The following is a 24,277-nucleotide window of genomic DNA, read 5'->3' as shown; positions in this document are numbered from 1 at the left end:
CAGCTGCAAGCCACCCACGTGCCAACCCACGAGACGTCACATCCACCTTTTTGTCCCAACTTGTCACATACGCTCGAAATACCTCAATGGAAACCTACTTGACAGTAACGAGTAGATGTAATTAGACGCTCTAAAGAAGACGCTGTGCCCCAGTAGTATCTAATGCTGAACATAGGAAAAGTCCCAAAGCCGTGTATATGCCCAATACCGCCCCGAGACCAACCAGCCCCGTGGCATCAGAGACCAAACCCAAAGAAAAGTGGTATGCTGTGGTATCATCCATATGCGAGCCAAACACCAAGAAACGCCATGTAACACCCTCGCAATCGACACATTCCCTGCCGACTATGCGAAGTAGTTGTTTACGGACAGGTCAGACTCCTTGTCCTCTTGCTATCGCCCAAACCCAGCACCTCTCCTCTGACATGCTTGGGTACCTGAGCCTTGGCCCAGCACTGCATGGCAACTCTGCGCATGAGCTCCACCTCTTCGTCGCGCAGTCTCAGTTGGCGCTTGGCCAGCTTGCTCTTCCTGAGCTTGACGCCCTTTTCCTGAACTGCTTGTCCTGACACAACAAAAGGAACGGTGGGATGTGTCAAACCACGCTTTGAGCCGGGGCGTTCGGTGGTAGGTGATGAGACAAGGGACTCGAGGTTTACGCATTCGGCGATGAGGGCTTGGATGCCGGCGGAGAGTTGTGTTGCGCGCGAAAGGATGTAGCCCCAGATCTCTGAGCCTTCCCAGAACGGATCGTTGATAACGGCGTGCTGGAGCGCGGGGAGGATGTGAGGGAGCGGCGGAAGGGTCTTGTCTTCGATGTCCTGCGGTGGCTCTTCTTGCGTTGGGGTAGCGATGTTTGCTGTGCTAAGCAGGCTGGCTGCAATAGTCAATCGGATGTGGCTGTCGGTGCTCAGAGTTGCGGTGACGACGCATGCGGGACATCCACGTGTACGGCACCAGTCTGCCTCCTCTGTGATGAAGCATTGGAGGCCAATGAATGCGCTGCGCGATTCGCCCGAGAAGGCGAGCTCAAGATCAGAGGCGCGCTGTGTGCAGAGTGCGGCCGAGGCCAGTGTTGACGCGCGGGAGAAGAGGGTCACGACGGGCATGATGAGGGCGTGGAGCATGTCGCGGTGGAGGAGATATGTCTGCTTCGCCTGGGGAGAACATTGCGAGTGTGTTGCGCAGAAGCTGCCATGTCTGTTAGTGCTGGCTCCTCGAATTGATGCTGTCGTGAGGCTGGGGCAGGAATGTGGAGGTGGAGAGCGATACGGCAGCGCGATAGATAAGCTTGCTTCACGCGGCAAGGGAACAACATACTCAGCATCTCTGGCCAAATGCCTCCTCAGCGCACAAAAGGCCTTGGAAGTGCCCAGCGCCTCGACATCCTCATGTGGGATCACAAAAGGGCTCTCCATGGGTGCAGCGTATCCGTAGTCCATCGTATCTCTCTGTCGGCGTGGCTGTCTCGCTTCGCATCGGTATGCAGTCGGTCTATCTCGAGTCGGCACGAACAAGCTTCTTTAACGAACAAGGCTAAAAAGCAAACAAGAGGAGAAAGAGGGGAGCAAAGCAAAGCAAGCAAGATGCTAGGGAAAGAAGACTCGACGTTATTATTATTATTATTATTAGTATTCCCTGCAACGGACGCCGTTCCCTATTTCACCCCCAAATGACGCGAACGAGCCTCCCTCATGCCAGGAGTCCCACCCGCTGCTGCTGCCGGGGTGGATCCCATTGTAGATCTAGACTTGCATATGGCGCACCCCCCTTTCCTTATCCGCCCACGCTTGTGCATTGCCCGTATCCCACGACAACTTTATGTAGCCAACTAGCTGGCGCCAGATGGCTTCACTGCCGGCCGGGGACTATCTGCGTTCCGGATTCGGAAAGAAAACGCGGCGTTGGCGGTTAGTCGTTGTAGCGCATCAACAACCTTTTACTTTTCCACCGACCTATCGACCGACCGACCAACTTCACCCTCGCCGAAAGGGGTCGACTGTCTCCGTTGCGTCTTCGTTAATTTGAGGGGCGCCATGTTGCTTATCTCATACATACACGCGTACGTACCCTCGACCTTCTCGCGCTTCTTCCCCTAAGCCAATTTGCGAGCATGATCTTCAAATGATGCAACCCAGCTTCACCGACCCCGACCGCACTGAGGCCGATCAAACCGCGCATCGCGATCGCACGACTCCCACGTCGTGGGTACAGCAGTTTGCTGCCAAGGACGACCTTGTCTTTGCTGCTGCAAACCCCACTGAAACACGTTTCGATAAACATAGTCCCTAGCCCGAGTGTTTGCGAGGCCACTAAAAACATCGCGACAGCGTTGACTGCCGCACTATTGGAATCGCGTAGCGGCAGAATGACAACATCAGCTGCGCCATTTCTCCTCATTCTGCAGAGGCCATGACAGCATCGTCTACACCTCAAGCACGAGGGATACAAAGGCACGACTGAGAAGGAGTCGGTCATGTTGCTGAACATGTCGTCTAGTTTATGAAAAATGGATCCGAATTACGCGTATCACTTGCTGTACCGCGGCCGTGATCGGTCTCATCACTCATCATGGTACACAACATGCTACATGATGAGTGATGAGACGATGCCATATTCTGTGGGACCGAAAAATAGTCGCGACATCTTCTTAGTCAAGTTTTTGGTGACACTGCCATGATAGATTCAGGTGCGAGCTGAAAGTACGAGTTTGCTGACGATAACGTTTACGCTACGGGCGACGGGCGCTCCCGTGATCGACACTACAGCACGATACATTCCCATTTTTCCCGCTCTAGATACACTATCTGCTGTCGTGGCGCAAACCATTCATCTTACTATTCCAATGACGCTGCCCAGCCAATATTACTACTGCTCATGTCCACAATTCTAGTCCTTGTTCGTTGTCGTCACTTTATCCTACGCGTATCCACCTCCACAGCCGATGGCCCCCTACCACGTGTATGTGGAGATGCACCAGCTTGCAATCCATTAGAATGGTTGCTAGTCAGGAACGGCTGAAACGTGCAATTGCGCTATCGATCAGAATCTTGTCGCGCAAGCCGGAGTGGTGGCCGTTGAAGCATGGCGCCATATATAGCAGCATGACAGTTCCGTGTCGCGGGAAGCGACCCCAAGCTGGTGTAGACTTTGGGTCTATCGGACTTGGCTACCAGCATACTGGGCACCATGCACCAGGTTCCAACTAGTCAAGTCGACGCGCGCGTGGTACGCGTCTGTATCGCCATCTCAATAGTGATAGTTCCAACGAATCGTAACGTGTATCCGGGTCAATATTGACGTCCAAACCTTCTCTGCCTCGTCAAGTCGCCGAGAAGTGGAGAACATAACAATTCGGACGCTTCCTTCACCTGAACCAGAAAACCGAGTATGATCCATCGTTGCTAAGGATGCGCCGTTGGGTGCCGTCGGTGGCCTGTTTTCTTCCAAAAGGATCCGTAAGGAGCATTGTAAGCTTCTCGGAAATCGGTCCCATTTCTTGCTTCGATACTGGTACAGGTGGGCTCAAAAGGCTCGGGTCGGGCTGGAGGATGGCGAAGATGCTGCTCTTCGACCTGCCGACCATCCGACGATGGACGTCCAGCAAATGATCGTACAGCGGCCAGAGGGTGTCCAGATAACGTGCCGCAACAGGTTCGCATGGCTTGCACGGCTCGAGCATGTCCATGCACGATTTCGCATACGCGAGATCTGCCTCAACACCGTCAACCTGACCATCCATGAGTTTGGTGGTTGCGCTGAAGAGGAGGCAGATTGCGGCTGAAAAAGACCAGTAGATGATGATCCAGCAGCGCTTGGTCAGTGTGCCATCGAAGGAGATCAGTCCCAACATGCGAGCAATGTTCTGAGCTGCCATTGCACACTCCTGCCGATATCGCTTAACATCTTCGACCGATATGTTGTTCAAAGGAGATGGCGTGCTGTCGATAAGCTGGGCTTCAGCCGACGCGACTAGCAGCTGGCGATATAACAAGACTAGTGCACCAAGATACATGATATGTACCATGAATACTGCACGTCTTTGGTAGACTGTTAGATCCTGGGCTTCGCTCGAAAGAAGCGTGGGAATTTGTAACGCGTGTGGAATCTCCTCGCGCCACTTCTCCAACTTTGTGGCAAGCATCGTGATGTTTCCCTTGGTAGTCAATTCAGGAGAGGCCAACGTTTTTGCAACCTCGGCAGCGATCAAGTTGATCTTGCTAATTTGCATATGTATGAGCTCGTCAATGGGGAGCTGATCTGGATGGTATACAACACAGGCAGTCTGGCTATATTAGTATCATGGTCACCAAGTTATGTGCCTAGCGACATACCTGGATATCATTGGCTGTCACCTCGGAGGGATAACCAAGGGTGTAAGAGAGCCAGGAATCCATGAACACGAGGCTACGGAAGATCTTCTTCCAATTCTCGTCCGAGGCTGAGCGAGACCAAGCTTGCGCAGACGGACACTTCCAACGGGCGATCTGCAATCCCGCAGCTGTGGCTTGTTAGCTCGGTGGCGCGGTTGTCAAGCGGGAATGAACATACCGATCAAGTACTTGGCGCTCATGTGCTTCTCGAGTAGCGAGTAGAACGACAGAGAGAGCAATAGACGCATTGTACGGAAGTAGTCTTGTCTCGCAGTCTGCTCATTGAACTGGAGCGTTCCAGATGCGTATAGCAATCGTCGCATGCGGTCCGGGAAGGCATCAATATCGTAATGTGCGCCCATAGCCGCGACCGTAAAACACTCAGCGAGTGTCATCTGATCCACCGGCTTTTGAGGTCGGTAGATGCGGTCAAGTATCTCGTTGACCTGTTCGTAAGTCCACATGAAGAGAAGCGATCCAGTCCCTCGCACAAATGCATACATGGACCGTCGGACACGATCTTCAGGAGGTAGAAAACCTTGATTGAACTGCTGAACGCCACCTCCGTTAAGTATTTCGCCCCTGAGGGTGACCAACTCACTGAATGCGAGCGTCAATGCATTATGACATGCTTCTGCTTCGGGTCCACCCGATACACTGGACGATTGGAGCGAGACAGGACTGTCCGAGGAGATTGGGCTGGCACGTGAGTATGGTCTAGTGTTGTTAGAAGTATCTGTCGTTGAGCGACTGTTCCCCGGTCGTTGTTTGCTGGAGACTGAGGTTGCTTGCTGTGTCTTGAAGTCGTTCAAGTAAGCTTGATACTTCCGCCAATTGTCTGTTTTCTTGTATTCATCCATCTGGGCTTCGAATTCTTGCATAGCTCGGGCGGCATTGCTCTCCCATACCCGCTTCCTCTCTGCGGGGAGCTCCTGCCATCTTCGGCCGACCTCTCGAGCTATATCCACAAAGGACAGTTGGCTGACCTCAGGGTCGGTGCGGAGCTGGTCAGCGAAGTTGACATCTGACGGCATGTTAGATCAAACACCGATGGTACTTTCGTAAGAAGAGCGTACAAGCCGTTTTTGGCTTCTTTGGCGCGTTTGGATCTGCCCGAGGATGCCGCCTGTACCTCCTCTTCTCTCGTGGTGGTGGGGTTGTTGTTTGTCTCGTGAAGCTTTCCAAAGCGGACGTCGATAAGGAAGTGGGTTCTGGTGAATTGGCTTCTGGCTCCAGCGATAATGATTGAGGAATCCCACGGTACGTGGCAATCTCGCGCTGTAGTAATCTCCTATGGCCAAGCTTGAACTCGAGCGCCGTCAGATCATCCTCGGTAATGTCTGCAACGCTCTCCCAGTTATGGAAACCATTTTCGGATAGTACCTGAGCGTACTGGGTCAGACCAATCCGCTCCAGAACTTCGGTGAGGTCTGGGATGGGGGAACTAGAAAAGGTAGAGATCGCCATGAGGAGTGACGTCTGTGGTGGGAGAAGATGGGAAATGGGAGAAATGGCATATATGAGGGTGGCCACACGGCATGACAGATGCCGCGACTACGGTCTCACGGACAGGCAGAAGCTGAGAAGGACGTTATAGGATAGCGCGCAGTCGTGTCTGGTGGTCTGGACCGTGTAGATGAAAAGAAGGGTGTTCGAGGCTCTCACAGCCCCGACCCACTTTTGACACCCGCTAGTGGCAGCAGCCGGTTTCTGCCACGGGCGGGAAATTCCATGGGAATTCAAGACGCCGCCACACGGTGCGTCCATGGTATTTGTATTCTTCCATGAGAGCATTGTTCATCAGATCCAAAAGCCATATTATTAACTCTCCGATTCTTCTTCTGCTACTACGATTGAGAGTTTTGGCCTCGTCCAGTGCAGAACATGGCATCCCGTCAGCACCGCGCGCTGAGTCCAGACCTCGCATCTCGATGCAAAGACAACCATCAGAATCATGTGGCCCACAGACTCATCACCAGGACGCGCTGTCGCTCAATTTAGCTATCCGCGTCCAAGAGACAACATACGATGCTTCTGCACTATTTGTGGAAGGAACGCTACCCGAGGAGTTTAACGTTGACCGCCTTCACACCATTCGAATACCTGAAGCACCTCCGGAATTGCTTTCCACCTCCCTCTTCCAGTCAGAAGCCATCATCTGCACTGCAGTGTCCCATGAGCAGGTAACGAACGACCGGGGGCCGCTGATCGAAAAAGCTGCTCGACGATCGTGTTCGTAAAAGCAACCTGGGAAGGCCTAGACTACTGGTGAAGCTCCGGTACAGCGGCGCAGCACCTCGCCAGTCTTCTAGCCCGCCCACTCGGCTTCCCGCTTCCCATGCGTGTCTGCGCCACAACTCCGCGCGATAATTAAGGAATATGCCTTCCCGTCAATCGGCACGCTTTCTCCACAAACTTTTGCTGATCTCAGACATCGTAGATCTACGCATCCCGGTCATTGGTAGATGGCATCTGGCCTCCACACACTGAAACAAACAGCCTTGCGACTGTTGTAGCACGTGCGCGAAGATCCATTTATGATCCTGAAGCATGCAGCCACTTGTAGTCAGGCTCGTGCCTGAATCACACAACGATCCACGCTACACAAGCATTAGTATTCAAATCGTAACGGAGGGTACAGCAACCGAAACTAGCACGCCTGCCTTTGCACATGAGGCTAAATGGTAGGCTTTCTTGCATTGGTATAATTGGTACTTGGCACGACAATCCAAGCCTCGTGCAAACAACTGCAGATGGTTCTATAGACAACGCTCTACTAACGCATTTTTGTACGCATCATATCCATCGAACGGAAACCGTATTAGGACAATATCCTAGACGCTACAGGTACTTCTGCATAAGCTCCTTGACTCGACTCAGATTTAGCCCTTCGATCTTGTTTCCGTTGCCTTCCATCGTTTCCGCCATACAGACCACGTTGTATATGGCCTCTTCCACGACATCGGCACTCGCCTCGAATAAGGCATTGATAGTCTGGTCATCAGTCATCTTTACTGGCACCTCTCTCGCTTTGTACGGATCGACAGAAGCTTGGCCTGCTGTGACAGTCTGAACGTGCAACTCGTTGGCTGTGGAGAAGGCAAGGAAGACATCGCCTGAAGAATTCGTGCCATAGCCGCCTACGCGTGATAGTCCAACGGTTGCACGTTTAGCCAGTCGTTGCAGTTGTTGCGGATGGAGCGGAGCGTCTGTGGCAAGGACTATGATGATAGACCCGTCTTTCTTGTCCTTCTCTTTCTTCACTTTGAACAGCAGATTCGCTTGCGCCATCAGATCTGGATCATCGGGGTTCTCTTCGATCTTCCGCTTCTGCTCTTCGTAGATGATTCTGCCAATCGGTGCGCCTCCAATCTTGAAGTCCCACATCTTGCCGTAGTTTGCTTGAACCAGTGCCGCAACGGTATAGCTTTTGCCATCTTCACCTGGCACTACACGAGAGCTCGATCCAGTACCTCCTTTGAAGTAATGGCAGATCATACCCGTGCCACCTCCCGTGTTCCCTTCTTTTACTGACTCGCTGCTCGCTTTGTCAATGCCATCCACAACATGCTTCGGGGTCACAGCGAACTTGGATACATCGTGCAAGAAGCCATCAAAAGTTTCCGCAACGACAGGCAGCAAGAACCAATCGACCTTGCCGCTCTTATCGCAGTTATCACGGATGGCGGATTCGTAGATGCCGTTATACGCTGAGCCAACGCCGAAGCTACCCGTGATGATGATAGGAGAAAACAAGAGGCCCATCTCCTCGATGAGGTGAGCCCCAGTCATCTCTCCAGAGCCATTAAAACGAAATATGCCTGCAAAACAGGCTTTGTGAAACCAATCTTTGCGCGGCAGAATGGTTGTTACGCCTGTGTTGATGTCGTTCGGCGGTGCGTCAGGATAGGCAGGCGATGAATGGATGGATTCCGTATGCACGAGTACACCAGGAACGTCTGTCAAACTATTCTTGGGGCCGGGCTGATAACGGCCAAGATACAGCGTTGGCAACAAATTGCGAATACGCTGGCGTGGAGTATCAGATGCTGACAGAGAAGACATGGCGGGCTGGGTCCTGTGATTACCAAAAGCGATGATATTGGTATGGTTGAGATGAAACTTAGAGGAGAAGTATAGGGCAGATACGTGGCAGCCTGGATGCCTCACAATACTTATACCTTGTCTTCAACCATTTACCCGCCTATATCAAGCTCACAGTCGGCAGGTTTCCGCCTGCGCGCTTCTTGCAGGCACCAGCATAACATTCCTCAGAAGGGCGCAAGGCATGCAAACACCTAACGAGGGCGCCACACGGATGAAGGAGCTGCATCTGGCAGGTACGAAGGATTGTGGACCAGTTTTTTCGTCGGGGTTCGCGACGAAATTCACTGGACTATGAGGTTACTCACCTTAGAGAGGTGGTAGATGTATGCTAGCAGCGAAGGAGCCGCGAGACGAAAGAGTCATACACGACGATCCGCTCCTTCGTGCATGATTAGCGTAGTGGCTGCTAACCGGGCGTGGCCCTCCTCCTCATTTTTGACTGTTCTCACCGAGCATCGACTGCATCTGAATGCAACAGTTGTCATGGGTCATCATGACTGCAGATGACAGAGATTGCGAGCGGACAGACTGACATGCGTAGTGAGCGGCCATTGCGCCCGCACATACAGTGCCACGCCAAAAGTCTGTTCGCCCGTAGCGCACGGGCCACGAACGCAGAAAATCTCACACATTTCATCTCAACACAACTCCATCAAAGTAGCTCTAAATAGAAATCTAAAACGACAGAAATAATCGCAATTCTCTTAATATCGTGTCTGGTACCCCTTTGCTTGAAGAACTGCATTAATGCGGCGCGGCATAGACGTAATGAGGTCGCGCACTAGTTTCTCGGGTATGGCAGCCCACGCCTCCTTCAAGCCCAATTTAAACTCAACCCACTCACTATCTAAGTCTCCTATATTATCAAGGTGAGGCTTAAGCTTATGGAGTTGCTTTTTAAGAGCCCACCAAAGGTGTTCTATTAGGTTAAGATCGGGTGAGTATGGTGGCCAATCGATTGTATGAACTCCGTGAAGCTCTAGCCACTCCCTCAAGCAATAGGCAGTGTGTATTAGTGCGTTATCCTGCATAAACAACTCGCCTGGTCTATATTTGTTGCGGAGTCCTTCCTTGAGTGCTATAGTGTAGCTGAGGCTTGTATAGCTGTTGCGCCTTGCTGATGCGTCGCGGGCCATAATTACTAGAGGACTACGCCTAATACCACCCCCTAGAGTTATCCAAATTGAAGCCCAAACCATACGAGCTGGCTGCCGGCTAGTCCCTATCTCCTCTACTATCTCATGCCTCCACTTATCGGTTAGTAGACGCCAAACCTAGCGAGGATTGCGGCCAGAACCACGCGCAATACTACACTTATCGCTGAACTTTAGAGTAGTATGATCCCAGTCGAAATTAGCCTATTGTAGAGCCTAGTTATAGCGAAGTTTGGCAGTATTTGCGTTGATCTTTAGCCTCTAGGCGGCTCTATACTTAGAGTAGTTTGTACTTGCAAGTGCGCGGGCGATAGTTCGAAATAAGACTGGTGGTGTCGTCTCATCACTGTTAAGGCCCGCGGCCGTACGGAGAGTGCTGTACTCGATTGTAGGGTCTCTCTTTACGATAATAAGAAGCTGACGATGATCTCTACTAGTTAAAATAGGTGGGCGGCATATACGATCGTTCCTGGTGTGGTGGGTAGTTGATTTCCATCGCGCGATAATCTTCTGTACAGCGCGTTGTGTACAACTGAGCGTCTTACTGATTTCGCGCGTTGATACATTAGCGTTAGCCTAGGCTAAGATATACACGCGTTGCGCTTCTGATAATTTACCTTTGGGCATTTAACTGCCCGAAATTTCAGTGCTAAAAGACATTATATTGATGGAGTTGTGTGGTGTTGGAGAAGATATCCGTCTTGTGATCTTATGTTGTTGTTGGGCCCGTGCGTTTAGCGCGAACAGACTTATGTCTTAGTACTGTATCTCCGAACCCGTTCACGACTCAGCTGCCAAGGCCCGTCGAACCGGTTCCTGGATAGCGTATCTCCAACACTACAAGCTTGACCTTCTCCAGTCGATTTGATCTCCGCAATATGCCGTCTCGGGGTTATCTGACGTAGTCGGTCCGCTGTAAGGTACCCCCACCCTTGCAATGGAGAAGAAAAAGGCTGAGGTTCTCTTTGGAGGTTCTTGCGACCCAATCTTCATCACCAACCCACAAGATGCTCACACGATTCCTTGCGGTAGGACTCCTGAGCCTCGTGAGGCCTGCCCGAGCCAGCTATGGATTCTATGTCGGAAAAGGTCTGACGCAGGATGGTAGTGTCATGCTAGGTGGAACTGGAGAGGAAGTGTCTTCGCATTGGCTTCAGATTTTCCTAGCCAAAGATCACGCCCCGAACGCGACGATTACCGTCGGAGTAACCGAAGACGCATCGATGCCTGGCCAGTTGATGAACATCTCCCAAGTACCACATACCTTCCGTTATCTCTCTATGGAATACTCCGACTTCGAAGGCTTTCCCCCTCCTCTAACGAACGGCGGCGTGAATGAGAAGGGCGTTGCTGTTCGGGACATCTGGGCTCAAAACCGTGACGACCTCATTGCCATTACGCCGAACCCTCAGACTGGATTGCAATACTCCGACCTAGCTCGTATTGTGATGGAACGGGCAAGCACCGCTCGCGAAGGTGTCGAACTCATCGGCCAAATGATAGCAGAATATGGATACGCCGATTACGGCGGCAACTCGCACCTGATCGCAGACGCGAATGAAGGATGGGTCGTATGGCAGATGTCAGGAGGCAAGAAGCTCTGGGCAGCAGAGCGCCTAGGAGAAAATGACGTTCGCGTGCTCTATCCGGGCTACATTGAGGATTTCCCTGTCGATTTCCAGAACAGTTCAGACTACATGGGCAGTCCAAACATTGTGAGCTTCGCTGTCGAACAAGGATGGTGGAATCCGAATGGTACTGAGCCATTCAACATTTTTAATGCATACGCACCTCAAGAGGAAGGATACACCGCTCGAGACGGAGGCGCGAAGTACATGTCGCAAGCCGCTCTCGAGGACGCTACCCGTGCGATGGCTCCGGTGACGGAGAAAGATCTCATCGAACGCGTTCGCGATTACCGCATCTCGGACGACGAAGCCGGGTACGGCCAAGTTGTCTCCCTTCGCGCAGACATGGATCCGGATCTGATTCGCATCTGGGTCGCACCGACTGGCTCTGTGACGGCACCTTTCAATCCGTGGTGGCTGGGTGTGAAGAGCGTTCCACCTGAGTATGGTCTGCACCGCTATCTGTACAAGGACGCCGCCTCGACTTTCTTGGATACCGACTACCAGTACCAGGAGGCCACTTACTTTGCTGGTCGCATCTTCAAACAGGTGCTATATTACACTTGCTCGGATCCGGAAACATACCTACCCATTGTCCAGAATATGTTACATGGATTTGAAAACGCTTCATTTGCGGACATGGAATGGGTAGAGCGCACTGCCAAGACGTTGGTTGACAATGGAATGCGCGATGATGCGCTCGAATTTCTGACTTTCTATTCGCATACTAGGGCGGAGAAGGCATTGGCTTTGGGGAAGACTATGGTAGACGCGCTCGATGCATATGTCAAGCTCATGGGACAGTTCCGCATGCCGACTGGTGACCGCATCAACGACCCGGGACTTGGAGCTGAGACTGTGAACTGCCTAGTCGGTTGGGATCCTGACCAGCCAGCTGATAAGCAAAGACCGTTGAGGAGGTTCAGACGTCAGGTTTGAGACCATGATAAAAGTGGTGTGAAATAACCAGGGTCTTCCTCTTAGTCATGGAAGAATTCGAGTAACATTTACACTGGAACTCCCTTGTATTTAGTCATGGAAAGATACAAGTGACTTTGTCCGTGCTGTTGAACACCGTCATATAGCGTCCCACACCTACACCTGCTCATCAACCATCACAGGCACAACTAGCGTCTAGGGTGATTTCATTCGCAGGTGTTGATGATGCTCAGTGGCAAATCGCGTGTTACACGCGTTGAGAGGAGACTATTGCAAAGGCTGGCTTACTAAAGCCATATGCGGATGAGCCTCGGCGACCGACCCGCTTGAGCTCCGTATGGCGCATCCACGCCGCAGGCTGTCCTCCCCGCCACAGCATTCACCATAGCAACTCAACTTCACGAACTCCCTGATCTGATCCCCTCGAACGCTGCCGTAGTAACCGATCGTATACTAGAAATCAATCTACGAAATTAAACCCCGCCACCATGCCCGGCAAGATCATACCCGTGACGTCGTCTTCGCACTTCTCCCAGCTCCTCTCGCAGTCGACATACACGGTTGTCGACTTCTACGCCGACTGGTGTGGGCCATGCAAAGCAATCGCGCCCGTCTTCCAGGGCTTGGCAGAGAAGGAGACCAAGCCTGGCAAGATGCAGTTCGTCAAGGTGGACGTGGACAGTCAACAGGAGGTTGCAAAGAAGTACGGCGTTAGCGCGTAAGTATGCCACCACGGACACATAGGGACTGGGAGCTAATGTCGATTGTGTAGTATGCCAACTTTTCTCATCATCAAATCCTCATCTGTAGTCGAGACTATTCGCGGCGCCAACCCCGCCGCCCTCACAGCCGCCGTCCGCAAAGCTGCCAGCGACACATCTGGCCCAGGTGCCGCCTCTGCTGTTTTCCAGACCAAGGGTCGTACACTCGGCTCGGCTTCCGAACCTAGTCGTCCCGTCGGCGAGAGCCCGTTTGCCAATCTACAAAGGATGCTGCTCGGGAACGGCGGACTGAGCGACTTGGTCGTGAGGTTCGCAGCGCTGTACTTTGTCAGCTTGTTCGCGTTCGATTCATACAAAGCTGCAGAAGAGAGTCCCTTCAATGTCCGTGCAAGGCGGTAGATGATAGCTGGAGACGGAACGATTAGTCGTGGAGAGCAGGTCGGACAACGTTCCACAGGGGCAGCGAGTTCCGCACTCCATCGGATATATGGCGTTTGGAATAAGAGCATGGCGTTCATGGTATACCATTTCGAGTCTCAGTGCCTTTTCAACACAAATGTTGGCTACGGCATCATTTACACAAATCACCTTGGATTCATCTTTAAATTTAGCAACTTCCCTCCCATTGCGTCATGCCAAACGTCTTGGCTTTTCTCTTTTGCACTCTTTTACGAATCTAGTGTTTTTCTTCGCACGCCTGTCGTGATATAGGACTATGCTGGACCCCGCCACGTCTATATTGGGAGCGAGACACATGGCGCAGTATTTCAAACGCATCATAATTCTGGAGCAGAACTCTGCGGATCTTTGTGTCGCAGCAGTTCAGCCAACCTGTACTCAGCATTGAGTGAGCAGATTTCTTGTCGCCGGTGAACTGTATAGGGAGGATGCGGTATGTCAGATGGATGTAGTGCCCTCCGTTTAGAACGCCATAGCAGCCGAACTGTAGTCTGCATGCTTATGATGCCGAGCTTTCACTTTATCAAGTATTGCTGGATGTCTTCACAATACGGTCCGCCGACGCTCTATAAATTGCCACAATCGGAACTTTACGCGTGATGACTTGAGATCATGTAAGTGCAGCAAACGTGGCACAAACAGCCATGATATACCATTCAAGTATCTTAACACTTGATCTCTTCTCTGCATCAAGCATCAATTCGCCAGATCCGCCGACCATGCTATCCACAAACCCAACACACTTCACGCCCGAAAAGTACGATGACGCCTGGGAACGTGTCGACCTTGAGAGGAGCTACAAGAATCTTTACAGTGAGTATATCTTTCTTTCCATGCAGCTTTCACGCGCCACCCGCCCTTTCGGAAGGGAGCGTACGATCCACAACCTACTGAATGCACGACTAAAACTTGAGCATGATCTCAAAAGCCTCAAAAACAAGTATCGAGAGCAGCAAACGGACTTGCAGCGTAATCAAGTAGGGTTGAAAAATGAGCCTCCAACGGACGAAGTGAATTACGACATTGTAGCGGAACTCCGCAAGGAGCTCCAGAGTAGCAAAGATACACTCGAGGATGTTTTGAATGGAATCAACCAATCCCAAGACACTAGCGGAACGGTCCAACTCATGAATGATATCGTGCAATTGCGAGTTGAGAAGATTAAGCTGCTTGGGCGGCTGACAGACTTGGAAAAGAAGAAAAGAGACCTGGAGAAAGTGATTGACAAAACAGAGATTGGGAACATGTTGCGACATACACGGCTAGATGAGGAGGAAGATGAAGACAAGGCGCAGCTGTGATTGTTGCTCAACCAATCTATGGACGAATGTGAAACATTGAAAAAGCGAGTCGAATATTATGCAGAGCTTCTGGGTTGAGTAAGGTACACAGACGCGGAAGCTATAACGGCGGCTTGTAGCAAAAGGAGCAAGAATCTTCGAGAGCATCTGTAATCTGGTAATAACATTATCGCGTTACATTCATCCTCATATCCTTCCTTTGATGAGACCACCAGGTCTGTTCCTCGTTGGATGCACTGGTGTATCCCCTATGTCCGCCATCTTATCCTCCAGCAACCGTGTCATATGTTCTACCACATCCCTGTATCCTGCGTCGGCGTACACGTTGAACAGTTCCAACGGATCTTCCTGACAATCGAACAGCTCCCACTCTTTATGCTCGGCATCCGCTGGTCTCGCACCCTCAATCCCAAAGTCCTCATTGTACCAGTAAATGAGCTTGTATCGCTGGTCTCTCACACCGTAATGCGCATATGCCGCATGAATCATGTCGTTGTGCATCCAGTACCGGTGATATGCAACTTGTTGCCAATCCGAAGGTGTCTGGCCTTGTAGCAGTTTGCGGAAGGATACGCCCTGCATATAGCTCGGTATGCGCAGACCCGCAGCATCAAGAAACGTTGGCGCGAAGTCCACGTTGCAAATGATGTCGTCGCATACGGATCCTGCTTTGATCTCCTTGGGCCAGCGTACCAGAAACGGCATCTGGAAACTCTCTTCATACATGAAGCGCTTATCGAACCAACCATGCTCTCCAAGGAAGAAGCCTTGGTCTGAGGTGTAGATTACGATTGTGTTCTCCGCGAGACCCTCTGCGTCCAGGTAGTCTAGCATTCGGCCCGTATTATCGTCAATAGATTGGATGGTGCGAAGATAGCGTTGCATGTATCGTTGGTACTTGAACTCGGCGAGTTCTGCGGGGGTTTTGAAAGTAAAGACGGTTCCGTCGTCTTTATCGAGAAGGCGCATCTTGGTAACATCTTCAGGGTTAGGAATCTTTCGATCATCTAGTAGGAAAGTCAGCACGCCAAGAAGTAGAAACGAAATGGGCTGCGCTCACTCCACCAGTATATATCGATCAGTTTCTCACCGACTTCGTTGCCGCCATCAGGCTGGACCAATCCCAAGTCATGATATGTGATGTCGTCTGCAATGCGCATCTTTGCGATCTTGGCAGCCCTGGCTCTATTCTTGTAGTCGTCTGTAAAGGTATCTGGTAATCGAACTGGATCTTTGTACAGATGCTTGTGCTTCGGGTCGCATTCCCAACTACGATGCGGCGCCTTGTGATGGCACATGACGAAGAAAGGTCTCGATTTGTCCCTGTTCTTGATAAAGTCCAGGCTCTTCTCGGCAATGATATCTGTTGCATATCCTGGAACCCGCTTTGTACCTGATGGCTCGATAAACATAGGATCGTAGTACTCGCCCTGCCCAGGCACAATACTCCAGTAGTCAAAACCTGTTGGCTCGTGTCCCTTACCTTCGCCAAGGTGCCATTTCCCCACCATTGCTGTCTGGTAGCCTCCAGCTTGCAGGGCTTTGGCCACGTTGGGAAGGCGTTCATTGATCTCGGAGTTGAGTGTCATGACCAGATTGACGTGGTTGTGGGTTCCTGTCAAAATTGCAGCACGCGACGGCGTACAAATACTGTTCGTTACAAAACAATGATTGAATAGCATGCCCTCTTTGGCAATTCTGTCAAGATTCGGGGTGTGGTTGATGCCAGCGCCGTAGGCGGAGATGGACTTTGAGGCGTGATCGTCCGCCATCATGAAGATGATGTTTGGGCGGTCTTGTGTCGCCATCTTCGGTATAATACTGAGAAAGCTTTTAACGCGTGCTCACTTTCGTAATCTCTGTCAGGATGGTTGGAATAACTTCAATAATCATAAATGAAGGAATGGTGGAAGAAGGGAGATGTCATGCTAGGGCACTACGCGTCTCTTAAACGCGTGATTAGCCGTCATGCGGACAAGCATAAGCCGCAACTGGCTCGAAGAAACTCGGGAATGCATTCTGCACTGTCCCATCGGTAATGCAAACTGATAGTAGCTTGGGCGCAAGAGAGCAGACGGGCTGAGGAGACACGCGATGCGGAGGTCTGAGTGGAGCGAGCCCACGCTACGGGTGTCGGGCTCGTCCAAATCTGGTAACCGATGCCTGTCGGTGGCTCAACCAAGTGAGAACTCGTCCGACAAGACTTTGGCGCGTACCACATGATCTTGAGAAAGTACCGCGACTCATGTGGTATCGGATATCGTCATTATGGCTAGAAGCACGACTTGATCGCTGCTTAGGCGCGACCAACCGGAGCTGCAAACGGCCGACAATCCTAGGTGGCTTAATGAAATCCTGCAGGACATCTTTGCATCCCCAGATTTCGCCCCAGCTTCCATTACCCGCTTGCCGAAGAAGGCCCAATGAGGCTTGACCCAGTGCTGTATATAAGGTTGACTAGAAGTGATCCATGCAGATATAACGCAGTTCAAACGCTGCGGAAATCATATTTCACTCCTGCCCAGACAAGAACGAAGTACATCGACAGACTCTGATATTATGGCACCAGATACTTCACAAGAGGAAAAGAACACCATGACCACGATGGAAGCTATGGAACCAGAGAAAGACATTACAGGGTATGAAGACGAAGCTGTCCGAGGCACAGAACAGGAGAAGACAATGCCTCTGAAGGCTGCCTTCAAGTATTATCGAAAAGCCGTGTTTTGGTCTATCACTATCTGTGAGTAAGCGGGGTTGTGATCTTATAATTGCCACTTACATTGTCAACAGCCATGGCCACCATCATGGAGTCTTACGACATGCAGCTCATCAGCTCCTTCTACGCATTTCCCCAGTTTAATCGAAAGTACGGTAAACAATTGCCAAACGGTACATGGCAGGTCGATGCAGACTGGCAGCTGGGTCTAAGTCTAGCATCACTGATCGGTCTCATCTTTGGCGTGTTTGCCAGTGGATACCTTGGTGATCGCTACGGACCCCGATATGTTATGATTGCAGCGCATTGCTTCCTGGCTGGATTTGTCGCTATAATCTTTACAGCGCAGAGCGTTGAGATACTGTTTGCAGGCGAGTTGTTATGGTATTTGATGGCACCCAAAAATGATGTCTGGAAAGCTCTAACAAGCGTAGTGCGTGTACCTGGGGCCTCTTTGCTGCAGCAACACCGACATACGCCGCTGAGATCGTCCCTATGGCACTAAGAGGATACCTCACGACATACGTCAATCTTTGCTGGGTCATCGGACGAATCCTTGCGACCGGTGTCCTACGAGGCATGCTACCGGTGCAGTCGGAGTGGTCTTTCAGAGTCCCGTTCGCGCTCCAGTGGATGTGGCCACCAGTTTTGATTTTTGCCACCTGGTTCTCACCAGAGAGCCCTTGGTGGCTCGTTCGCAAAGGGCGTATCGATGAAGCAAGGAAGACGCTGGACCGCCTGGTAAGCGCACCTTCTGGGATAGTTAACAACGACCATCGTCTTGCCATGATGCAGCATACCATTGCACTGGAGCGTAAATTGAAGGTTGGTGGGTCTTTCCTGGACTGCTTCAAGGGCACGAATCTGCGTCGGACGGAGATTGCAATGCTCTCTTGGGGCGGACAAATACTTCCTGGCTTCATCATCCAGGGATACACGACCTACTTCTTCACCCTCGCCGGACTTGCTCCAAGCGACTCTTTCAATCTTACGATGGGCGTCTTTGGTATGGCTTTTGTTGGCACATGCGCGTCGTGGTTCTTGCAGCCTCGGATGGGGCGGCGCACCATCTACATTGCAGGTCTAGCCATCATGCTGCCGATCATGTGGATTGTTGCTTTTCTCGAGTTCGCGCCAAACGCAGGCAGCAACTCCAGCATCAAATGGGCACAATCATCCATATTGATGATTTGGTTCTTCACCTACGGTAAGTATAAGCTCCTGATTTCCAATACTTGTCAGAGCTAACGCTGTGCTAGGCATAACGATTGGTCCAATTCCTTATGCCATCGCCGCTGAAGTCGGCGCAGTACAGTTGCGCTATAAGACAATCGCTCTTGGTCGTAACATGTACTACTTCCTTTCCATCATCAACGTCGTTATCTCGCCGTACATGCTCAATCCGAGCAACTGGGATCTTAAGGGGAAGGCAGCGTTTCCTGCTGCTATATTGAACGTATGTCTGTTGATTTGGGCCTACTATAGGCTACCAGAAACAAAGGGCATGACACCGGAGACCCTAGATCATCTGTTTCACGAGAAGATCAGCGCTCGGAAGTTCAAAGCAGAGGCATCCAGGTTCCAATAAAATATCATGGAGCGCAGAGTCGCTTGAGTTCGAGAACATTCAGGCGCGAGGATATGAAGTCCATGTAACAGTCCAGTAGATTGCATTCATCTGCGGTATATCAGTCCACAGCCATGAGGTGATTAGAACTAGAAAAGTATTATCATTGCATTCATGAATTGGTTCCCGTTAATGACAAACCTGAGAGTGAGCAGACAGTCCCGGGTTGTACTTCCAAGAACCATGGACGCGCTCGCCCTGGTTGTGCCTCTCGAGGATTGAGTGGATTGGTGCCACTGACAGCTGTCCGGGTCGCACTTGATGAGTGGCAGTTGCGGTGGGGTGATGATTCCCTAATCGTCGTTGAGAACTACACAAATCATGGTGCATGGAAAAAGGCGACGAGTTTTGGTGAGCTTGGCTGTCGACTATGTGGTAGAATGGATGGGATTGAACCTTGCAGGCGTCAAAGTCGTCGGGCTTGCTACAGACTGTGTAGTCCGCTCCAGCAATGTGGCCAATCGGCGCTCGTAGATGCCGACAGCCGGACGCTAATTCCTAGTTCGGCTTCATCCACTCTTCGCCATATGCCCCCTGTTTAGACACATCCAGCACGACCCGTAGGCCCGTACCGGGTCTCAGTAACCGATGGTCTTGAGAGTATGATCACTGTCCGGAACTGTTGTGTTGCTACCATGTGGTGGTGGCTAGGATCTTTGGCGGCGACAACTCGCTCGGAAATTTGATGATAACGAAAGACCTGGTCCCACCTAGCAAACCTGTTCTGGCTGCAAAGAACGTCCAAAATGGTAGCCTGCGCTCAGTGTAGGCAGAGAAAGGTAATGATCCTCGACTGTCTATACAGTAAATGCTTACCTCAGGTTACAGGTTCGATGTGAAGGCGGCCCAGTTAGTTGCGATGCATGTAAGCGACTGGGGTTTCAATGCTCCTTGGGCCTTGCTACCACCCCAATCGCCGACGTTGGCAACCTACCGGTGGCATCTCGAAAGCGAGGCACGCGAGCATGTGATGCATGTCGTTCTCAGAGATCGCGATGCACAGGTGAAACTCCTAGCTGTCGACGCTGTCGAGAGCTCAACATTCCATGCAACTATACGCTTTCGGTTCGCCAATACCGCGCTGGAGAACGTCACAAAAGAAATCTGGTTTCTGTCGAACAAGTTATTAACCAATCGGGAGGGGATGACGTCGGCAGGGCAACGCATGGCACGCCGACAACCGGGAGTGAGGTCACAGCGAGTCCAGATACTTCTGCCACTGAACATATTGACAAGTACATGAACTCACTCAATTGAGACTATTATAGCTAATGAACCCAGAATTCTTGGGTGCGATCGAGCCGTCATCCGGCAGCATATTGACGCTTATTACGACTACATCTATCCAGTTCCAATTTTCAGCTTCTTGCATCGAGCAGAATTCTTGGGACAGTACACGGCTGGCATTGTTTCACCAGCGCTGCTTCTTGCCGTATGCGGTGTGTCGTCGCGCTTCCTGCCATCTGCTAGGGAACGAGCCGGCATGATCAAATCATGGATCGAGCAGGCTGAGACGATCATATTCCAGAATATGGGAAAAATGAATGTTGCTGATGTTCAGGCGTTGATGCTCCTTGAGCTGCATTGCATGTATAATCACCAGAACGGCAAAAGTTTCACTTATATATCGTTGGCAGTCAGGATGGCTTACTTACTCAAGCTGCACAAAGAGAACAGCCAGCTGCCATTTGTTGAACAGGAATCTCGACGGAGGCTCTTGTGGTGCATGTTTGCATTGGATAGACTCCATGCTGGTGGTGTTCCGGTAAGTCCACGCCCAAGACGTCAATCTTCAGCGTTATCCGCTTGAAACTCTTCTATAAAGAGAGGTTGGTGGACTTTGCATGACTTCGCTCACTTGATGCTGAATCAGTGTTGATTTGATAGCAGGAATACATCCTTCTGCCCGCGACCTCAGTACATGTACAACTTCCGTGCCCAGAACACTTTTTCCAAATCGACACTCCTGTCGCGACACCACACATCCATGAAACCCAAGCGGACAACTCCAAGCTTACACCCACGGCGTTTTTGCTGCGTATCTTCAACGCCCGCAACCATGTACTCCAGTAAAGCTACCCGACTATGGCCCTGTGTCGAGATTTCGCTAACATGGCAGGTATACGAAACAACTCCTGGACGCTTCGCTTAGCCCGGAGACTTCTCTAGCACAGTTCCAAATGCTTGAAGGAGAGCTTAGGGAGATACACGAGTCTTTGCCCGCAGAGCTTGTGTTCAGCACACGTGCCTATCAACTCCGGACGTTCTCTCCCGAGCGCACGACTTTTACTATTTTACATCTTTACTTCCACCACTGTCATTGCGAACTTTATCGGTTGCTCAATCCAGGATACCGCGAGGCTCTTCCGCAATCGGTTATCTACTCCAGTTCACCCGAACTCGTTGCATACGCGCAGTCGAAATGCCTCGAGCACGCAATCTCCGTAGGCGAGATCGTTGCATCAACCTACGGTCTGGTGGAGATCAGTCCTTATGTCAGCGATACATCTTGCTTCGTTATCTTGTATCAGGCCTCGTGTGCTATACTCTACGCATGCCACCGTGACAGTCCTGCTTATGTCATGAAAGCCGAAACCGCACGGCGATACCTAGTCGCATTCATCGCGACATTGCAAAGTCTACTCTCTTACTTCCCAAGGTATGCTATATACGTCAAGGACATCCGTAATATGCTTCGTAGCATTGACGAGCCGAATGTACCGCTCCCAGCTCAGAAGGCGTCAAATGAGGTGGACTTCCGCGCACGTATAGTACCTAGCGAAGAGAATTCGGATGAGGACAATTTGGTCAGCGAGATTGCGGGCTCTACTTCTAATGTCAGAGACGATACAGCGCATTCTACGTCTCAGACCGCTGAGGTGCCCGTTGGACCACTACCAGAACTCGTGGAAATGTCGCTTCATACACCATCCACCCTGGAAGGACAGGATCATTTGTTCGCTGATTTGGAGACATCTCAGTACAACATGGACCTTACAATGGATCTTGATCAGGGCTTGCTGTGGGATTGGGCAGATGCTTTGGGATCAGGCTTCAGCATATGAGTTCGATTGGTGAAAGCTCGTCTCAAGCTGTTGCGGCACTCCAAGAATACACCGTTCATTGAATAACATGTGTGTGCGTTCATCGGTGGAATACGCTGTATAACTTCCACCAACGGTTCATCATTCGAAATTATCTACACCTGAAGTTCTACCAAGTCTATGCATAACCTTACATTCGATTACAACTAACCACAGCACTGGCTGTACAGCTCTTCCACAGGCATCAACTTTGGAATTAAGCGTCTTCCCCGTCGCCACACCAAAATTGTCGATCACATCGAATGGGTGGCTCACATTCGCCTATACATGAACAACTTCAACTGTAAGCACAACACCAACGATCACTGGCGAAGGGTGAGACCCAATCATATTTCCCCCACGTCAACGGGGTGCCTCGCGAAGGAAGAAGAAATCACGTTTCTTTATGCCACGAGCGAGGGTCCCATCTGTCGACGCAGGATCACTAGAGTATATGGGATTGACGAAGCAAGCATAATTGCAGCAGGTTGATGAAATTTACCAGTTCCTAGGAAGTTTCATGTGGCTACAAAAAACACATATCATTACCTAGTACGAGGATTTTCGCTTGCTAGACGAAGATGAGCTTGAGCCACTTGACGTGGGTCTGTTGCCAGCAACCTCGGCCTCGTCCTTCTTGCTCCGGACGACACGCTCACACCAGGAGCACCAGCTTCTGAGCTCACCTTTGACCTCGCGCTCGAGATATTGGATCGACTTGGTCTTCTCATCTTCGTATAGCTTGACACACTCTCCAACGCGCACCTGTTTCTTGTGTTTGACTTTTAGTACCCCGCCAATGCCTTCAATCTCCTGAGTGAGGTAGCAAGAACCCCTCCAGCGTTCGGGCGACTCTGGAGTTTGCGATCTCTCGATAGTGTCCAAGAGGTTCTGCTCGCAGGTCTCGTGCTCGACAATACGTGAACCCAAGCACGCACTGCCTCGCCCGCACTCTACGCCCTCAATACCCTCGCCAAACCCAACGCCTAAGCCGCCCAGCATGCGAGTGTACGTCGTGCGGTAGCTCCAACCGCGGACATAGTGGGTGTCTGCATTTCGCAGGTCCTTGCCACATGGCGCGCAAAGCCAGACCACATTGTCGCAATTGCAGGGCGTACGTTCGAAAGCTGGAGCTGTGAAGGCTCTCGGCTTGTCACCGTCAAAGAGCACTGGATGTGTGTCGGGGGACCCAGGTGGCGACGACGACGACATTGACGACGTGCGCTGCTTTTGTGCAGCCATCAGCAGTGGGAGGGGCGCTTTGGCGCATGTCCGGCATAGTCGACGATGGCGCGCGCGAAGTGTGGGTGTTGGTGGAGGTTTCATGGTGCAGTTCTACGAGGCCCGTTAGCTTCAAGCCTCTCCCTGTATGTTCGAGCGTCATACTCGGCACACGATATCTCCACACCGCTGACAGTCGCCCACCATATCGCGTGCGCACTTCCCGACACGACCAGTCGTCAGTCTATTCTCCAGGACCATACCGTGTCGCCCCTCTTGCAGTCGCGACTCCAGCTTCTCGCCGAGTTCGCCGTCTTCATTCTCGCAATGAAGTGTGTGCTTGACAAGTTGGCTGCGATACTCGAGTAGGTTGGCGCGGAACTGCCTGCAAGTGCGCGAGAGGTCATGCAGCGTGTTGAGGTCGAGCTGAGCGGCGAGCTGGCTGACTATTCTGTGTGGTTAATGTGGTTAGCATACATCAAGGCGTGGAGTCAAGTCCATGCTATGGCTGGAGCTCACGAACGGATAGCAGCTCAGTGCCTGGCTGAATCCATTGATATTCGGGTTCGGCCTCTCGTAGCCCGCCGTCACGCTCCCTTCTGTCGGCGCATCAAGAGAGTGATACAACGGCTTAACGTTAAACCGGCCAGAGGACGGGTGGGGATTCTCTAATGAGGTCGGTTCATCGTCGTCCAGATCAACTAAAACCACCATCGTGGGCAGCCGCAGAACGAGTGTGCAGCATCGAAGCCACACAAGGCTTGTATGTTCAAAAATGAGAGTGTTGATGGATAGAGCGATGCCGGAGTCATGACGAACTGGAGACACGCTCCGTCGCGTTGGTGGGGCGCTTGGCGTTGCGCGGCTTTGCTTCCGTTCCACAGCTACGCGTCTTTCCCTCATCGTGACGCTCGCAACTGTGGTACCTCATAATCACGAGTCCA

The 24,277-nt window shown here is 51.5% G+C and overlaps 10 protein-coding genes across 10 annotated transcripts; 5 read left to right on the top strand and 5 right to left on the bottom strand.

Annotated features, from left to right (window-relative positions):
• Positions 1-57: 57 nt before the first annotated feature.
• Positions 58-1,862, bottom strand: CC77DRAFT_1016351 (hypothetical protein). The gene is made up of 3 exons (XM_018524198.1): positions 1,321-1,862; positions 149-1,191; positions 58-82 (listed from the first exon to the last, which is right to left on the bottom strand). Exons 1-2 carry the CDS (start codon positions 1,440-1,442, stop codon positions 363-365), a joined length of 951 nt encoding a protein of 316 aa, XP_018390795.1. The 5' UTR covers positions 1,443-1,862; the 3' UTR covers positions 58-82; positions 149-362.
• Positions 1,863-3,288: 1,426 nt separating this feature from the next.
• On the bottom strand, positions 3,289-5,998 carry CC77DRAFT_317802 (hypothetical protein). The gene is made up of 4 exons (XM_018531230.1): positions 5,450-5,998; positions 4,552-5,397; positions 4,335-4,501; positions 3,289-4,285 (listed from the first exon to the last, which is right to left on the bottom strand). The coding sequence occupies exons 1-4, from the start codon at positions 5,838-5,840 to the stop codon at positions 3,368-3,370; spliced, it is 2,322 nt and encodes a 773-aa protein (XP_018390794.1). The 5' UTR covers positions 5,841-5,998; the 3' UTR covers positions 3,289-3,367.
• Positions 5,999-6,769: 771 nt separating this feature from the next.
• Positions 6,770-8,620, bottom strand: CC77DRAFT_317788 (peptidase family T4 protein). The gene has a single exon (XM_018531229.1). It carries the CDS (start codon positions 8,436-8,438, stop codon positions 7,215-7,217), a length of 1,224 nt encoding a protein of 407 aa, XP_018390793.1. The 5' UTR covers positions 8,439-8,620; the 3' UTR covers positions 6,770-7,214.
• A 1,809-nt stretch (positions 8,621-10,429) lies between these two features.
• Positions 10,430-12,314, top strand: CC77DRAFT_1016347 (hypothetical protein). The gene is made up of 2 exons (XM_018524197.1): positions 10,430-10,549; positions 10,606-12,314. The coding sequence occupies exon 2, from the start codon at positions 10,642-10,644 to the stop codon at positions 12,199-12,201; it is 1,560 nt and encodes a 519-aa protein (XP_018390792.1). The 5' UTR covers positions 10,430-10,549; positions 10,606-10,641; the 3' UTR covers positions 12,202-12,314.
• Positions 12,315-12,689: 375 nt separating this feature from the next.
• On the top strand, positions 12,690-13,322 carry CC77DRAFT_1057155 (thioredoxin; the record flags this gene model as incomplete). Its single annotated transcript, XM_018527984.1, has 2 exons — positions 12,690-12,919; positions 12,974-13,322. 2 exons carry the CDS (start codon positions 12,690-12,692, stop codon positions 13,320-13,322), a joined length of 579 nt encoding a protein of 192 aa, XP_018390791.1.
• A 779-nt stretch (positions 13,323-14,101) lies between these two features.
• On the top strand, positions 14,102-14,683 carry CC77DRAFT_1057154 (hypothetical protein; the record flags this gene model as incomplete). The annotated part of the gene is made up of 1 exon (XM_018527983.1): positions 14,102-14,683. One exon carries the CDS (start codon positions 14,102-14,104, stop codon positions 14,681-14,683), a length of 582 nt encoding a protein of 193 aa, XP_018390790.1.
• Positions 14,684-14,869: 186 nt separating this feature from the next.
• CC77DRAFT_1057153 (alkaline phosphatase-like protein) lies at positions 14,870-16,491 on the bottom strand (the record flags this gene model as incomplete). The annotated part of the gene is made up of 2 exons (XM_018527982.1): positions 14,870-15,690; positions 15,744-16,491. The coding sequence occupies 2 exons, from the start codon at positions 16,489-16,491 to the stop codon at positions 14,870-14,872; spliced, it is 1,569 nt and encodes a 522-aa protein (XP_018390789.1).
• Positions 16,492-17,329: 838 nt separating this feature from the next.
• Positions 17,330-19,430, top strand: CC77DRAFT_954369 (general substrate transporter). Its single transcript, XM_018535459.1, has 4 exons — positions 17,330-17,426; positions 17,477-17,786; positions 17,837-18,609; positions 18,662-19,430. The coding sequence occupies exons 1-4, from the start codon at positions 17,366-17,368 to the stop codon at positions 18,988-18,990; spliced, it is 1,473 nt and encodes a 490-aa protein (XP_018390788.1). The 5' UTR covers positions 17,330-17,365; the 3' UTR covers positions 18,991-19,430.
• Positions 19,431-19,469: 39 nt separating this feature from the next.
• On the top strand, positions 19,470-22,378 carry CC77DRAFT_317469 (hypothetical protein). Its single transcript, XM_018531225.1, has 5 exons — positions 19,470-19,808; positions 19,858-20,264; positions 20,311-20,794; positions 20,920-21,098; positions 21,149-22,378. Exons 1-5 carry the CDS (start codon positions 19,776-19,778, stop codon positions 22,092-22,094), a joined length of 2,049 nt encoding a protein of 682 aa, XP_018390787.1. The 5' UTR covers positions 19,470-19,775; the 3' UTR covers positions 22,095-22,378.
• Positions 22,214-24,143, bottom strand: CC77DRAFT_1037478 (hypothetical protein). Its single transcript, XM_018527068.1, has 3 exons — positions 23,857-24,143; positions 23,499-23,784; positions 22,214-23,447 (listed from the first exon to the last, which is right to left on the bottom strand). The coding sequence occupies exons 1-3, from the start codon at positions 24,045-24,047 to the stop codon at positions 22,662-22,664; spliced, it is 1,263 nt and encodes a 420-aa protein (XP_018390786.1). The 5' UTR covers positions 24,048-24,143; the 3' UTR covers positions 22,214-22,661.
• Between the last annotated feature and the right edge of the window lie 134 nt (positions 24,144-24,277).

The sequence above is a fragment of the Alternaria alternata genome, assembly GCF_001642055.1.
Source record: "Alternaria alternata strain SRC1lrK2f unplaced genomic scaffold CC77scaffold_2, whole genome shotgun sequence".
NCBI lineage: Eukaryota > Fungi > Ascomycota > Dothideomycetes > Pleosporales > Pleosporaceae > Alternaria > Alternaria alternata.
The sequence above is the reverse complement of the archived record's forward strand: the minus strand, read 5'-3'. Positions and strand labels throughout refer to the sequence as shown.